The following is a 17,275-nucleotide window of genomic DNA, read 5'->3' on the forward strand; positions in this document are numbered from 1 at the left end:
ATACAAAATCTTTCCAACTGAGTAGCTGCAGCAGCAACATTTAAAGATTGCCAGGGTTTTCACTCCAGGGGATGAATTTTGTATTTGAGAATTAGAAACTGTACAACCATCTGTTAGATACACCCAGGTCAGAGAAGTACTGATACAGCACCAATACCCAGAACCACAGGTTCAGGGCTGAAATTTGGAGTGGACACCAACCAAAAAGTTATTTCTAATGGCAAGAGCTTTGAAAGAGACTGTTTTCTGAAGTATTTTAGTGTAAGAAGTATTGAGTGCAAAAATCTCCTAAGCAGGGAAACAACATGCTCTATGGGGCTAGAATACATCCACCAAAAGATTTGTTTTTTTAATTTTTTTTTTAAATTTATTAAAACATCCCTCAGCTGAGTGATAAATGAAGCATTGTTTTAAGTAACTACTGGCTATTTATACAATGAGGAAAATGAACAAACTCTGTTTTCTTATGACTTGGAACAAATCAAACCCACAGAATAAACAAACAAACAAACAAACCGTTAAGTATTCAGCGCATGTGCAGAAACAAGATCACATACAGAGAAAGCCAAGTAAGTGTGAATACAAGAGATCTGGCTAGTTGCTACAGTGCAGAGGAATAAAGTTTAAGATTATACAACATCCAGTTTAAGATTTTTTAATCCAGTTTATTAAATATTGCTTTTTGGGGACATGTTTACAACAAGCCCAAATAAATTGTTTAAGGATTCAAAGCAGTCATATTAAAATACAGCTTCAATATAAAGTTTGTCACAGTTTTACAGTATTCAAAAATGACAGACCTGCCTTAAAAAAAGACTATTACACCAAAACATAAGAAAAACAGAAAGACAAACAAGTTTGGCATTTTCATAATCTTTATAGTATAAAACAGAATATTAAATCTATTACCAGCAAGCTGATACTTCAATCTATTACCTAGTCTGAAGTGTCTCCCATTAAAACACACTATACAACAGCACTATACAAAAGTCGTGGTGAAACTCATTTGATGAAAGTGCATCCCTGAAAGTTTGCCAGTTTATTATAGTTAGCTCTTAAAAAAGAAAAGGTAAAATTAAAACGTCCTCTTTTAACCGAAGGCTTTACTTTTTTTTTATTTTTTTTTTTTTTTGTGGTTTTGTCTCGCTTTCAGCCTTCTTTTAAAAGTGTCTACGGACGCCCACCAGGGGGCAGCGTAAGATTAACCATCAAATCACGAACGGCTGCAAATATTGTGCATTCACCTGGAACAGGGAAAAGAGACAGGTTAGCATCACGTCACAGACAGGACGTCACTCTAACAACCTCGCGAGGCAGTGCGCTACGCCGACTCTGACCACGCCGGCACAGCTACTGCCCGGTACGGGCACGATTTGATGACAGACGGTGACCGCGACTCGCAAATCCCAGCCACCTCCAAGGACGCCGGGATTTGTGACTATTCCAACTGGAGTAACTCTGGCTTTCCCAGCAGGACTGCTCTTGTTGGTCACAAAATTGCAAGAAGCTCTTAACTTTTAATAGCTTTGGAATATCGGGTTGAATCTATGCTAGAATTTGTCGTACGTGGCACTGCGACCCAAATTTTTCTGTATGTTACTAATTGAAAGCACTACATCTTATCAAAAAAGCTTTTTCAAGTTCCACTTGTATCGATTAAGAGCAGAAACTAGGCATTTCACAAGACTCAAGTCCGAAACAGCTGGAAGATGTCTTCTGTCCTAAGCCTAGTTTTGGAAACATTTTTAATTCCAAGAGTGAGCAAAAGTCAGAAATCGGTTTATTTCAACCAAATTGCTCTGGCTCTACCCTTGACATCCGCAAAATAAAATACAGAGCAAATGGACTGTTGTTTCAAACAGCTGAGATCTAATACAGAGAGGAAAAAACAGCCACAGCTGTCTCAGGTTTTGAATACCAGCATTTTTTGACAAGAAACATACACACATTCTGAAATAGCTTAAAAAAGTTAAAACTGATAGAATCAAAAGGCTTTAATTAGAACAACAAAAGGGGAAGTATTAGACAGCTGTGACTTTAACCTACTGCTTCCTGATAACAGATTATAATTAACAGCCACCATCGTACCCTGGTCACTGCAGGCTCAATTTTTCCTACATATTTCAAGAAACCTCAATTAGAAGACATTGAATTTTGTTGCTGAAGGAGCAACAGTGCGAGCAAGAGATAAGAGCAGAGCCTGCTGGCATGCATTAATCCTAACTGCCAAACTAGGGATTCCCAAGGTTACTTTGGGTAGGTCATTATCGTATCAAAGCTACAAATCTGGGCTAAATACCATCCACTGCATCACTGAAAATCAGACACTGAGAAATGCTTATTCGTGAAGTGCTTTAAGAAATATCACGAGTCCCCTGAGCTCCTCTCTAAGGGTCACCTCCAGCATCTGTAGGGACTTTTTTTTGCTTGCCAGATTGATGTCCACCACATAATGCACATTGTAGACTTACAGCTCAAGTTTAACCCTATTGTTCCTGGGCATTGATTCCACCTCAGTTCATGTGATTACTTCCCAAAAATAAAGTATTTTTTTCCCATGGAGGCATAGGTAAAGTGGTCTCAGAAAGACAGCGTACTCACAATGAGTCAATGTTTTACTGTTAAACACAGCAGAATGCATTTGCCCACAGATCTGAACAGAAAACTCTTCCAAAAGAACTTACTTTTCAGGCACTACCATTTTATTAAGAGGAAAATTATGCTGAATACAAAATACTTTCTCACAAAGCGAGAAAGGTAAAAAAAGATACAGCCAAAACAAGGCAACACTGATTATGGGTTACAATGAAAGTGCCAGTAGTATCATACGTGCATGATGGGAAGCCCTGGTCTTTTCTGACTGAAACAGTGAAAAATTCACTTAACCAAGCAAATTGCAATTAGTGCAGCAGAAGAGCTAACACAGGTAGGAAAATCCGGGGTACAGCACAATAGCACCACAAGAGAAAGGATATGCATCTGGGACCTCCCATGTAGAGCTCTTGTACAAGTCTCCCAACTATCTACTTTCATCTGTTCGCTCTCCTATCACCTTTCAATGGCAAAGAAAATAAGGTATTATATCCGATAAAAGAGAATGAGATAATGTAAGTTTTGATGATAAGAACCCAGGAAATTGCATTTTAAGTGTTCTCAGGGAAGATCCTACTTTGCCTGGGCGGTGGTGGTGAAAACAAATAAATAAATAATTCCATACAGACTCGTTCTTTCTCTTAAAAGTCAGAGGAAGGACTACTAGAAGTGTCCTCTGCTCACCTAGCTACTTCTTTGCCTGGATAAGGTCCTGCTTGGGGCCAAGAGCTCCTTTTACTTGCATTTTTTTCTCTGTCTGTACTCTGCTCCCTGTACTGCACTCCCACACTACTTCAAAACTCGCGTGACAAACAAAAATCATCTATCCTGATCTACATAATATTCATCAGAAGACATCTCACCTGGGATACTCAAGAGCAGCTTTGACAATTACTCCCTAAACTGTGGTGTTTTGTGGAGGGTTTACCTTAACACACAACTTAATGCAATAAAAAACAGCAAAACAAGAATCTACCCCTCCCAGCCCTAGCGGAACTCAGTGGGGAAGCACCTTTCAAAAGAAACACCTGAAGTTTAGTTTATATATCTTGAAATAAAAGTGCTACACAAACAACGGTTCTGTACCACATACAGAACTCTTACAGGTAACCCCACAGGCCCTCAAGGCTATTCTCTCTCCTATTTACCTACACTATTACTATATGTTAAACAGAAAATGCATCACAATTTTCAGAAATGTATGCATATCCACACCAATTTAAGATAAACATTGCTCATGTTCTAGTAATCAAAAGAATCCATCAAGCATAGTTAAAATTACTGCATAACAACAAGATGAATCATTATACATAAGAGAAGTGGAATTCAACCTCTGGATTCACAACTTCAATCTATTCGCTGGGTTATTGGAAAAAAAGTTTTGTTCTTCAGCATGTAATTACAGCAGAACTGAAAGTTATTGTTCTTATGAGCCATCTGTGTATTAGAACCCCAAACCACTGCTTACAGATAACATGCTGCCCAAAGAACCTGCTACTGTTGTTCTATGTTTCAGATATTAAAAAAAAAAAATAAATAAAAAGCATGACAAACAAGAGGGAAAGCAAAGCACAACGTTGCTCACAGCGCACTACCTACAGGCCAATGAACATTCAGAACAACCTATTTAGCTCAAGCACTTCACAGCACGTTTGGTGGACAGAACTGTACGTGCCTTTGTTAGTGTACGCACTGACAAAGGAGCATACAGTCACTCCAATTACTTTTTAATCATTCACAGCACGTGGACAAGTTCTGATAACTATTTTAACATCCCTTTATATTCTACTGTTAAGCTCAATAACTTCATAATTAACCATGAGAACTGACACTTAGCCATAGCATATTTCTTTTGACTCATTCTGGGCCCGTTTGTTAAAAAGTATGACTCCTACTGCGCTGCAAGAGTTGGGCCAACAAGAGGTGCATTCTACCACTTCGGCAGAACAGCGAAACCCAGCCTGAATCATCAGTGTAACCTTCTGGCATAAATGTCTGCTGCGTTGCCAGTACTTGCTATTAACTTATGTATTGCCTGTCACATCAGGAGTTTGTAATCACTAAAGAAACGTGATAGAAATCAGAATTCAGACTTAAGAGAGATTTAGTTTTACACTGGAGATTTGTCACAGAAGTCTGGGTGAAGAGAATATATCTATTGGACATGTACAGTACCTGGTCGTGGTGAATTCAGTTCAGCAAACCTCTTTAGAATATTGCTAACCATCATTGGAGCAGCAACAGAAGAGTTCTGCTGCCTGGGAATGTCAGCCTGTTGCGTCGTACCCGAAGCCATATCATAAATAATTGGGACAATAATACTAACAGCTTCCTGTGGGACTGTCGTTTTCTGTGTTAGCTGGAGCTGCAGGAAAAACAAAGAAGGATGTTAAATTGAATAACCCACATTCCACCAACTTCAGCCCAACTTCCGATACAGTTAAACACTCTGGACCTACAGACAGCATGCACTTCCACCCCGACAGTTTTCAGACATCAATTCTGTAACAGAGAAGTTATCAATCAGGTGTAGACTATTTTATTCTCAAAAGCACCCTACAGTAAGCATTGCCTCAGAGACGGCACTAATGCAGATTTGTTCTGAACACCTCTTTCCTGCTACCCTTTCCCAGCACCACTAATGTGTATATCATTTAATCTAAGCGGTTTGTGCATCAAAGAAGAACAAAACACCCAGAAATTGAGCATTTGAAGATACCCACAGCCCAAGGGAACTGAACTTTAGGATATCGTCAACATCTCTCCAAGAACACAAAACACAAATAGCTGATGTGTTTTTGCAGGAGGGAGAGTAGGAATACCATCTGAACTCATTACAGGAGAGATGCACACAAATCTAGGCTTCCAAACAGCAGAACATTTTTAGCTATTATGGTTGTCAGATATGCTTATGTTTTGCTACTAACCGGTGATGATTTCAAAGACACACAGCCCACATTTTTAAACAGATAGCTCTACTTACAAAAAACAACATTTTGGATTTCAGCACAACAGCAGGTGTTCCTGGAGGCGCAATTGGCGGTGCACTGGGAGGAATTGTTAAACAAAACTGCACATTCCATTTCAGCTGACTTGCCTGATCAGGGAACTGTTTAGAAAGAGCAGCACAGAGAAAGAAAAGCAAAAGGTCTCACATCAGTGACATACATGGCTATGAACTAGGGAAGTGTTAGAAAGTAGCATGTGCTTCTCTAGCTAAACTTGCAGATGTTGCCAGGTTTAGCACAAGTCAGAATAACTCTGAAAGAATTGAGCATATGGTAAACCAGAACACAATCAGAAAGATTCCAGTCAGCTTATTATGCATGGGCCTGTTGTGCAGTAACGCACCTGCCATTTCTCAAAACCATCAGTTTAAAAGAGAAATTTTGGGAGCTTCCAGGAGAGCTAACAGTAAAATGAAAAACGAAACTTCTTTATTAGCACTAAATAACATTTATACAAGTGTGGAGTAATATACCTGTTCCTACACAAAGATGTGGCACCCTTTTTTTTTTTAAAAAAAAAAAAAGTAACCAGAGTGAGGTGAACTAAATAGAACCGTTAACTTACCAGCTCAAGTTTCATGATGTGTACGCAGTCCCTGAGGATATGCGTTGGAGCCCCTAGTAATTTTGTGAAGGCTATTAGGGTATTTGCTTTAAAAGGTGGTCCTGCAACCTAAAGACAGACACTGTTTAGTACTGCCTAATTAGATAAAAGCTGTATCATTTAATATGGTAACCAGCATTAATTTTATGTTTTGCAGCCCTTACACATGCTAAGCAAGGTCAGCAGAACCACTTAAAACACCAACAGAGATTAAAAGCAATGCACAAAAATTTAAACATGAACGATTTGAGTACATACTCTTGTTTCAAAGAACTTCTCCAAAACTTGTAACTCCTCCGATTTCCACTGTCCTGTATTTTCAGGTGTTACTTTCAGTTGCAAGGTCTGATTGGTTTTGGGATTGAGAGCAACCCTACACTTCAGTGCCTCCGTCTTAAACATAATTACACCTGGTTCATTGGAGTTTATTAACTGTAGCTGCATAAAAAGAAGTATCACATTTAATCAGTCATTCATTAAGTAGCATAAACACACACATGTTCACTCCCAAGACTCTAGTGATCAATCTGCCCTCTTTACAGAAAGAAACACGTGATATTTATATACAGGTAAAATTGCCCTGAGAATGAAGCTTATGCAAGATTTAGCTTCTTTCTCTGTCATTGAATCAATGCCAAAGTAGTGAAGAGGTGGACATGGTCTGTCCCAAACCCTAAAGCAACATTCATGACTCAGTAGTTCAGTTATTGTCAACTGGTAACTAATTTCTTGGGCACTCCTGCCAAGTACTATCATCCATAGTAACCCTGTGGCTGTTCTAGGCAACCCCCAGACATGCTCACAGAAGCCATAGCATCAGAAAATCCGGTCATAGTCTTGCCTGTCATATCAGTTATCATACTTCACCTGACCAAACAGGTTTTCCACTTGTAATTCATATGGAAAAGAAGTGGAATTAAATGCTTTCTCTAAATTTTGACACTGCAGATGGCAACATTCAGAAGTATAGCACAAGTCCGACAGAAAATACTTATTTTATTTGAAGCATTTCAGTCCGTGCCTGATTTGAAGACAATGAAGCACGAAAAAGAAAAGTTGTGAAGTCATACTCGCAGGTCAATATTAAAACAACCTAAACCATACCGTTTCCTGTTGTATGATCCTCTGAAGATGCCTCCTCATAATAACTGATCCAAGGAATCGCTCAAGGGGGGAGCAAAGATAGCTGCCAGCTAGTCCAGGCACAAGCCCAGGGGTAGGAGAGGGCAACAGCAGAATATTCAAGGCACTGTGGGTGAGGATTGTAGGTATGGATGCAGCCCAAGAGCGCTGAGGTAGTTTACGAGGTGGAGGCATGCTAGTTGGCATTGCCTGGGAACCTATTGATATGGAAAAAGTACTTGCAGTAAGGAAGGATTTAAACCAAAACGTAAGATATCTGTTCACTTTATTTGTTGTCACAATACAAGCAATGAGTTCGCTGGACCAAAGCTTAATCCTTATTTAAGAATTTGGCTGCCTAGTGATAGGCAACAGATAGACAAAGTCAAAAAATTAGATTTTCAACCCTCCACCCATGCAAAGAGTCTCAGTAACATTAAAATCTTCCTCCCTTTTCCTCTTTCTGTAGTGTGCCAGCAGATAGCAGGTACGTACAACAAACTCAATGAGATGTAAAGATGGCTAAATCAGTCATGCAAGAGCAGCATTACAACTCTATGATGTGAAAAGTTAGTATCTGGGTAGGCAAATACGCCTATCATTGCTTTCATTCTGAAGAATTTTCTTAGTCACGGACCTCAATAGCTTAAGACTAATTTCTGCAGTGCAAAAAGAAGTATGAATCCTGCTGAAGTTTCTGCTGTGTGATTTAACTTGATTTCCAATTTGTTACAGATGATTTGAACGAGGACAGAATAAAGGCTTCATTTCCTTAGATATTTTACTGCATAAGGGCAGTAAGGACTGCTAGGCTGACACACAAAGCCACCAAAAAGAACAGAACTAGAAACGTTAAACATGAGTGTTTCACAGACATAAGACTGATAAAGAAACCTACTTGTTCCAGCTCGTGGGGAATGAGAGGCATCTGGGACAGGTGAATGAAGGGAAGGGTTGGCTGGTGACATTCCAGGCATTCGTGCTGCTGGTGATGGACCAGAGACCTGGGGAGATCCTGGCCAGTTCCCTGCACGCTGACTGGGTGACATCATGGTATATGGTGAGCTTGGGTCTATGGTACCTACAGATATTAAAAAAAGAACATAAAAAAATTAACAGTCTTGTAAAGTACAAGCTTTTCTAATCTAGAAAGCTAAAAAAAGTCTTACCAAAATCTGCAAAGCATGGAAGTGTCTGCAAGCTTTTAGACTACATTTAGAAAAACCACATAATGAGGGGTGGGAGGAAAAAAATAAAATAAAATAAAAAAATTAAGATACAGATTCAAGGGTTTTCTGGTTGCATTTTTTAAAAAGTAAAATAAAATTGAACGTTAAGGCAAATCAGCATGTTCAACACATAATGAGGCCTAAAGTAAAAAGAGCTCTTGCCTATACACTTGGACTTCTACTGCTCCTTGGCAAATGAAAGCCTCAGCTAGACTGTTTCTTATCTATCCAGTATCTTGCAGTTATCTCTTCAAAAGTATCTTTGGTTTTGTACTCCACTACAAAGACTTGACCAGAACAAGCTTCTTAAAAACAGTCTGTTGTATATCTATCTCACTTGGTTCATCCTGACAGTTAAATTGGTGTGCTAAAATTACAATCTGAACTGTTCATTTATTGTGATCTATTGAATGGTTTCCAATGCACTGTGATTACAACAATTATTGTGGCAGCTTTCCAAAAATACTTAATAAAGGAAAGAACCAAAAGGCGCATTGCTTGTACATATGTATTTCAAACTAGCAAGACTCTGAAAACATTTTCAAATTGCAAGTATTTGAATTTCCAATCTGTTCCAGTTATTTTTCCCAGAAATGTAAGCAGTGAAAATACATTAATCTAACAAGAGACATTGCTCATTAAAAGCTGCAGCCATTGTTCTGCTACAAGACCACATGGATTTTCCCCACATTAGTAAGCAGTAAAGAGCGATTGATAGTCTATTTTTAAAACGTTAGGAACACCTCAACATGCCATACAGCTACTTTTGACTACCGTTAAAGAGTTACACCCACGTGTATGCAAACAGCTACTTAAACCAATTACAAAACATTAATTTCTCCTTAATTAACTTTAGTCTGCTCTGGAAGACTTAATTTCAGAAGCATATGCCCTCTCCCTGTCACTATGTATACACCTGCCAGTAAAGAACTCACCGTGTGGGCTGGCAAAGTTAGCTGTTTGTCCCATTGTGATTCCAAGAGAGGAAGGTGAAGGAGTTGGACCAAAGGATGCTGGTGATGGTGCTCTTAAAGCTCCACTAGGTGAGCTTGCAGCATGCAAATTTCCTAATCAAAAGACATCACGTCACTCCACATAAACATTTCCCATTTTTCTCTAATAATTTTTTTATCAACTGCTACAGCTATCTCCTTTTTAGGGAGAGCGCAAACAAGATTCATGAAAATTTGTTTTTGCACTCAAAGACTTTATCTTGGACATGCATGAATGTTATATTTTCCAGATTGATTCACCACACAAAGGAAACTTTCCAAGATACTTGGCTTGAAGAATGGCATTTCCCTCCTGCCCAACCCTTCCCCAAATTTAAATATTTTCAGCTGTTGCACTATAACAGCTGGGAGCAGAAAGCAGAGCTTCGGTGATGAAGAGCTTTTCTGAAGAAGCAGGTATTTAAAATTAACAGGTTTTGATCAGAGCAAGTTTTAAGCCCTAAGAATGAAACAGTCCCAAACATTACATAGCTAAAGATGACAGTTTCACTGAATGAGTTTTTTTGTAGCTTCAAAATATACTTTCCAAAACATGCATGGCAGGACTTTGCTTTGCTATTCCTCCATAATATAAGGGGCATTTTCTTGGCTAACTTGGAGCTAAACACAGCTCAAATAATAGAAAAAGCACGCCCACCCAAAGAGCTGCGTGTGTACTTCCAGCACATGATTAGCACACAAACTCTCAGCCATCTTACCTGGTGACTGTGTGTGCATCATAGACGGAGATGGTGTCACTGTGTTGTGATAGGAGGTGGGTGGTGAAGTAAGAGGATATGCTCCCGATGCTCCTGCCTGTTTGCCAAATGGCTGGAATTGTCAACACAGGACAATGATCATTTTGTACTAAAAGTGAAGTTAAGTATGTGCAAGAGAATACTAATGAGAGTTTGCTCCCCACCTATGAAGTCTTATAGGTCCATCAACATAGTTGTTTGATTCTCTATATCACCTTGTTCAGTGCTGACTGGGGTTTTTTTTCAGTGACTTCTTGCAGTTTTTCCTCAAGACATACAACCTCTGGCCCCTCATTCCTTTTTATCTGCCACTCTATAACAGCGAAGCCTCCTGACTCCCTTTCCCCTGTTTTATCTTAAACAGCTGTTTTCCCTCCCTCAGTCCTTCACTTCTAAGGCAGCAAGTCTCATATGACCTTCCAAAGCTGCTGTTCATATGCTATGGGCTGTTTACACTGGAATGAGAAATGGTAAAATAAATTAATACGTTTTGCCCCAAGGGGAATTCCACAGCAGAGCACTTTTATAGTCTCCCTTTCCGTTTTTTACTGTTAATCCTTTTAGAATGTAAGTTCTTAGAGACCTACAGTTGTAGAAGACAATAAACATTTCTTATTTTGCCTGGAGGGTACCTGTTGTTGTGGTTGCTGCGGTGGCTGCTGGGGTTGAAGCTGCGATATCAAAGAATCCATCATGTCTCCTCCAATAGGAGAAGGTGGGTTATCGTCTTCATTCACAGATCGTCTTCGTGCATCCTGATTGCTGTCAACAAACATGTTCAGGAATGTCTGTGGAAAAAACACTTTTGTTAGCAATTTCTCCTTTTAAATTTTATTACATAAATAAGCATGGTATTTGCTGAGCTTTACTACTATCTTTATCAGCTACAGCACATAAGAAACAGGCAGGTCTCTAGTGGCCATTCATTATATACAGTATGAACAGTTTGCAAAGTATATCCATGCATAAACAGAGCTTCTCAGTGGATATTTAAACTTAAGTCCTTTTTTCTTTTAAAAAAGGGGTCTTGCATTGCCACCAAACAAGAAACCTTGCTCATTAACATGAAATATCTCTAGTTAATTGAAATAGCAACATTTCTCTTTTTTCCTTAAAAATAAGGAAAAGCTCACACCTGGAAATAGCTCTTCCAGAACAACTCATGAGTATCCAGGACCTACTGGTCTGTTGTATTACACCTACTACTGCCCTGTTTGGGTAAGAACGACCAGGTCACCTTCTCCATAGAATTCTCTTGTACCCAGAAGAATTTGCCAACACTCTTGAACTACTTCGTCTTTTACTTTCCACTACAGCTACAGGGTATCTACAATCCCTTTCCTCTTCCCATTAGCCTTCCACTTGGAATTCATGAAAGAGGTAGATGTTTAGGATCAGCTAAATGCAGCACCAGAGAATCAGTGTTCAGTTGCAACTGTCAGAAGAAAAAATTAGCAAACTATCCTGTGTCACAATGGGTGCCACTTTCCAATATTTGAGTATAACTAGCACTGGTACAAGCTGCTCTCAGCTAAGGTATTTTGTCAGTATGCACAGATTCATTTTTCAGGAAGCAAAGCCACAGGCTACTGCCACACACTGATGGAAACTATTTTAAGCGAACCAGCACTGTATTCAGAAGCAAAGCCACAGGCTCCTGCCACACACTGATGGAAACTATTTTAAAAGAGAAGTTTCTATCTAGAATCATCTGACACGGAGCATTTCCTCATCTGCAACGTATGAGCACTGTCCCGCCACACAACGTAGTTTGTAAGGAGCAGTTGTTGTTAATCCTGGAGAATACATCTAGCCTAGTCACAAAGCTTCAGCAAGTTATAACAAAAGGATGCCTGAAGTAGCCTCTACATTATTTTATTACATAGATAAAAGAAAAAACCCTGACACTTGATGCTAGTTTTCTTAAAGGAAATTGTTTTAATTCAATGTAATTAACAAATCTACTGATAAATCAGAAAATTCCTTCTGTGCTCAGAATTTTGGAAGTACTCCAGCTCTTCACAAATGAAGTTTTGCAAAGCTCTTCACATCACATCCATACTTCAAGTTAGAAGCTCATTTATTTACAACATGCCAGAAAACACAGAAACAGTCACCTTTAATCCAGGCGCAGGGTAAAAACCTTCAACTATTTTGCTGTTGTCAAAGAGACTGTACGCCCCATCACGTATCGCTACAACACCACGACTCCGGCAGTAGATGTCAATGCAGTACATATTCCTAAAAGCCAGCCTGATATGTGTGGGTGACTGTGGCAGAATTGAGAAACACTGATAGGCAGTGTTGGTGCGTTGAGTCAGACCCAGCATGGGCACAGTTGGAAGTTTGTTGATGGCATTTAATGGAGCCTGAGTGTCAAACAAAACCTGAGAGAGAACAGATATTGAGAGATCAGGTAGGTTACCTTTAAGTAAAGGTCAGGGAAAATGGGGCACATAGGGGGGGATACAATCCTCCCCAAGCCACCTTCTGCCAATGAAATCCATAAACAATCATAACATACACATGTAATTTTAAAGAGAACAGTTTAATCAGAATTCAGCTCTTAATTATTGTGTACTTTTCTTGAGAGAAGTTTTTAAAATGTTACCTGTAACAACTGCACCACATTTGGTGTTTTATTAAACATTTCTTGGAGCTGGTGCAGAATTGTGTTGTGACAGTTACTGCAACCTGAGTTTGGGCCAACAGTTCCCAGTGAAATGTGGAACTTCTGGAGTATGGAGTTCCACTGAATGCTGATCTGCAATGTCAAGAACATAAAACGGTCTTGGAAACCAGAACAACTACAACGTTATAACAAGAAACCTGGTCTGCTTTAATTTTTTCCCCCATTTTTCCTCAAACCTCAACAGATTCCTAACTCACCTTCCTCAAAAGTTGCTGAGGTTGTGGGGGGGAAAAAAAAAAAAAAAAGTGCTGTTAGCTTTAACATCCATTTAGCTAACTGGATTGTTGGCAACCACAAAACTGAGGAATTATTTTAGCAAGTCAATGAGAATGAAAAAAAGCCTTTTCTGCTAAAGGTGAGATAGAGAAAATTAAACTCAAGAGATTCATACAGCAGAGAACTGAGTCATGAGTTGCTGGAGGTCAACTGGTTTTCTCAGTCATACCACCCAAAAACAGGAACTGGACGTGCTAATACGTAAGGAAGTGACATGCAAAATCCACACTGTTACTCTAGCTACTTATTAACAGTCCCAATAAAATGCACATAGAAATACTCTTAAAAATTCAGCTTAGAACACGAACACAAAAACCTTCCAGGAAGCAAATTTCAAGTGCATGCAGCTGCACACAAAAATTTTTTAGTGTGTAATAAACATGCCCTTACTTCCTCCTCTACCTTGCATTTAAGGCAAGGGTGTGAGCAAGTACTCAGTTATCAAAGTAATTAATTAAATGTAAATTCAAATACTACAGAGTAAGCTAGAGTTCTGAACAAGGAAACAGCACTGCTACAAAATAATTAAGGACCACCTCATTTGAAAACATACTAATACATTTAAAACTTTCGTTAAGAGTCCTTTCTTCTAAGGCAGAATTAGGCGCTCAGCTTACATATATCCATACATTACAGTACAGCAGTGACCAGCAGCAACATAGTTTGTCAGAAAAAGGCTGCCAACACCACCTTTCATCAATCAGGAGCACACAACTGTCCGTCCCACAATTTAAAGCATCTTACACAAATTCTCAAAAATTCTGAACATCTAGTAACCTACCAGATTAGCAATGTGGCACCCTCTATTTCTATCTTTTCTACATTCATAAATAGTAATTCCACAATAATGTGATACAAGGAAATATTTTGTAGCACAATTCTGAGAACTCTAAGCCTGTTTTCAAACATACATTTTCAGTACACTTATGAGTTACTTACTGAGCTCCCCTTGGTAGTTCCATAACAAAGGATAAGTTTTCGGTAATTGTAGATACGAACTTCTGAAAAAATGTTTAAGTGGTTGGGTATGTCTTTGAAGAGAGGAGGAAAAAGAGTTAGACTGAGAAAACCATAGTAATCTGTCAATATATCATTTTAATGAAAAAGAGGCGATTGCTGTACCTGGTAAGGATCGTGCAAACTCCAGGACACATTCATACAGCCGAGCGATACTGTTCCAGTCATTAAGGAACATCTCAACAACTTTGCGACCTCCAACTGGTTCAGATAACTGGTTTTCATATGTCAGGTAAACATGGCGGGTTGGTCCTGCAGTGTTAGGAGATAGTAAATACTGATTAAACTAGTGGTTCCTAAACTGTGTTTTACAGACTGAGTGACCAGGAAGCATATTTAAATAATAAAAGTGCATCAACTCATCAGTCAAAATTTTGAATCAAGTACACTGGGGTTTATGAGAAATCTTAAGAGCAGACAGTTGTCCAGTAATACCAACATTTTAGAACAAGTGGAACAGACAACGTAAACCACACAGACACAAAATCTACCAGTCTTCGTAAACAAACCTTACCTTGCTCCCTGGATGAAGTGCTATTAAGTGGACAGTTTGCAAACACCAGCTCAGCCACCCACGTGCGATTATTTCTACCTTGTAATCGGAAAGTGCAATCAAGAAGAGATCGGTCCAGAGCCTTCTGCGTTTCCTCGTTTACACCTTTACAGGGAGGAATTCTATTCATGATAAAAAAACAGCCTTCAATTATACACAGCACAGTTCCAAATCTAAAAATACCACCTTCTAACATTTCCCGAAGGGCTTCCAAGTCTGGACATGAAACAATGAACAAATCAACAGCAAAGACAGCTGGACTGCACAGCAAGATACTACAATCCTTGAAGAGGAATAGGAGAAGTGTGTTACAGAAACACTCAAAGTTAAGACCAATTTTTATATGGATTCAACACCTGCAAATTACAGACTGTTAAGGGATCTGTTGAATTGCCCTGATCTTCTGGTGAAGAAAGAGCACACCAATATAAAAGCTTTTATACAGAGAAACAAGCCAAAAAAGATGAAAATAAGTAAGTTCTGTGGCAATCTGAACTCATGAATCAGTTCGTCTTCTAGAACAAGCTCAGTCCAAATGCAATGAACAACCTCACAGTTCTTAGTACCCACTAATTTATTCATATCCCAACGTAAGAACTGAGCTCAGGGGAAAGACTAAATAAAGTTCAAGTAAAAACATGACAAACTCTTTTTCAAATCCCTTAAGCATCTATCCAGAAATTTCATGTACCACCCTTAACTTCAGCTCATGAGTTCTCAGTACTTCTCTGCTCATATGCAAAGTTAAAAAGGCAGGGTCTGGTGCATTTAGAGACTGATGCCTTTATATCACTATGCATTTCTGCAGCATAAAAGAAGTTAAAAACGTTTTATTCTAGAAGGTGTCTTTGGGGTTTGTTTTTTTTTTTTTGTTTTAAACTGATATAATCTGTTTTCCTCCACAACACAGTCCAAAGTTTAACTGATGAGGCTTGATGTAGGCTCCAAGAAGTGTCAAAAACTGCCTGGACTGCCAGGTAAAAAGCACTGTGGTCAATAGCTGCAGGTCCGGTTAGTGGCTGGCACTCCTTAGGATTAACACAGAGGCCAATACTATCTAATAATTTCAATAACCTACATGATGCAAAGGAATAGCGAGTTCGCAGACAATGCCAAACTGAAGGGAGCACTTAACATGCTGGAGGACAGGGCTGCCATTCAGAGACACCTCAGATGGCTGGAGAAACAAGTTAGCAGGAACCTCATGAAGTTCAACGAAAAGAAATGCAAAGTCCTGCACTTGGGCATAAATAACCTGAAGCAACAGCACAGAGTGGGGACTGACTTGCTGGGTTGCGGCTCTGCAGAAAAAGAACATGGGGGCCTGGGAGAGAGACTGAACAGGAATCAGCAGCGTGCCCTTGCAGCAAAGAGAGACTGCTGCATCCTGGGCTGTAATAGCAAGGCAATTAAGTGACTACTCCTCTCTAGTCAGCATTTGAGATCGCTGTGTCCAGGCAGGGCACAAAAACCCTTGGAGATTGGAAAATGCAGCAGATCAGCCCTGCTTTAAGCAGAAGGTTGGATCAGATGACTTCCACGGGTTCCTTCCACTCTTAAATTACTATATGATTCTCAGATGTTTCCTCTACAAGTTTTTTACCATGCAGTTGTCTTTTCTGGGATTCCCTGCATTTTCCTCTGCAGTATCAGATACTGGTAATTGTCAAATAACATATGGAGTATGTAAGCTTCTGATCTGATCCAAAATTGCAATTCCATGTTCATGAATCATCACCAAATCTTAGCACTGCCTGGATTTTAGAATTGATGACTTTCAGACTGTTTTCAGAGCTCACCAATCTAGGCTAATGAAAGAAACTAATTATAGTTAGCTCTGCATCTAATCTTGTTTTGCCCCTTCTCCAGCACCGCTTCACAGGAGAGTGAAAGACACACAATAATTAAAAAAAATAAACAAAAAATCCAAACCCAAAAATCGCCCCCCCCCCCGATATTTTTAGTGTTATTCCCCAAACAATCCTTCTTTTTCTCTCAAGCATATGTACAGTAATAAAATGAAACACAGTAGCATATCCTCTTACTTTAATAAACGTATTGCATGGCTGAAGCCATCTCCTTCTACTTGTACTCCTTGGTGAGGAATATCCATATTAGATAACTAGGAATGAACAAGAAAAATGTTATGCCAAACAAAAAGTCAAGAAAAACAATTGTAACTTTTTCAAGGATATTTTTTTTTTCCCCTGAGGGTGACAGATGTTTCACATCCTCAAGCACTGGAAAGCTAAAAAACAGTCTATGCAAATCCAGTATAAAGTTGTCTCCCACCCCCTCCCAGAAGCGTGTCTTTCATCTTCTAATTTTCCTTTGTCCCTCAACTTTTCAAGCTTTTTGCAGTAGTTTTATTTGGTATTAGAGAACCAGCTCTAACAAGACTAGAGTAGTCTAGCAGTGTAGAACATCAGTCA

At 39.2% G+C, this 17,275-nt stretch overlaps 1 protein-coding gene across 1 annotated transcript in view; it reads right to left on the reverse strand.

Moving 5' to 3' along the window:
• Positions 1-644: 644 nt before the first annotated feature.
• The window catches only part of MED14 (mediator complex subunit 14), a 58,110-nt gene continuing 41,479 nt past the window's right edge, over positions 645-17,275 (reverse strand). The window contains exons 17-32 of the mRNA XM_009893290.1: positions 16,889-16,965; positions 14,805-14,965; positions 14,396-14,542; positions 14,213-14,304; positions 12,917-13,069; positions 12,423-12,692; positions 10,938-11,093; positions 10,267-10,378; positions 9,491-9,622; positions 8,225-8,407; positions 7,309-7,544; positions 6,463-6,642; positions 6,166-6,273; positions 5,576-5,701; positions 4,768-4,957; positions 645-1,244 (exon numbers count right to left, since the gene is read on the reverse strand). Coding sequence (XP_009891592.1) covers positions 1,171-1,244; positions 4,768-4,957; positions 5,576-5,701; positions 6,166-6,273; positions 6,463-6,642; positions 7,309-7,544; positions 8,225-8,407; positions 9,491-9,622; positions 10,267-10,378; positions 10,938-11,093; positions 12,423-12,692; positions 12,917-13,069; positions 14,213-14,304; positions 14,396-14,542; positions 14,805-14,965; positions 16,889-16,965 — 2,397 coding nt within the window. The 3' untranslated portion in view covers positions 645-1,170. The remainder of the gene's footprint in view (positions 1,245-4,767; positions 4,958-5,575; positions 5,702-6,165; positions 6,274-6,462; positions 6,643-7,308; positions 7,545-8,224; positions 8,408-9,490; positions 9,623-10,266; positions 10,379-10,937; positions 11,094-12,422; positions 12,693-12,916; positions 13,070-14,212; positions 14,305-14,395; positions 14,543-14,804; positions 14,966-16,888; positions 16,966-17,275) is intronic.

Source organism: Charadrius vociferus, unplaced genomic scaffold (assembly GCF_000708025.1).
Source record: "Charadrius vociferus isolate BGI_N301 unplaced genomic scaffold, ASM70802v2 scaffold209, whole genome shotgun sequence".
In the NCBI taxonomy this organism is placed as follows: Eukaryota; Metazoa; Chordata; class Aves; order Charadriiformes; family Charadriidae; genus Charadrius; species Charadrius vociferus.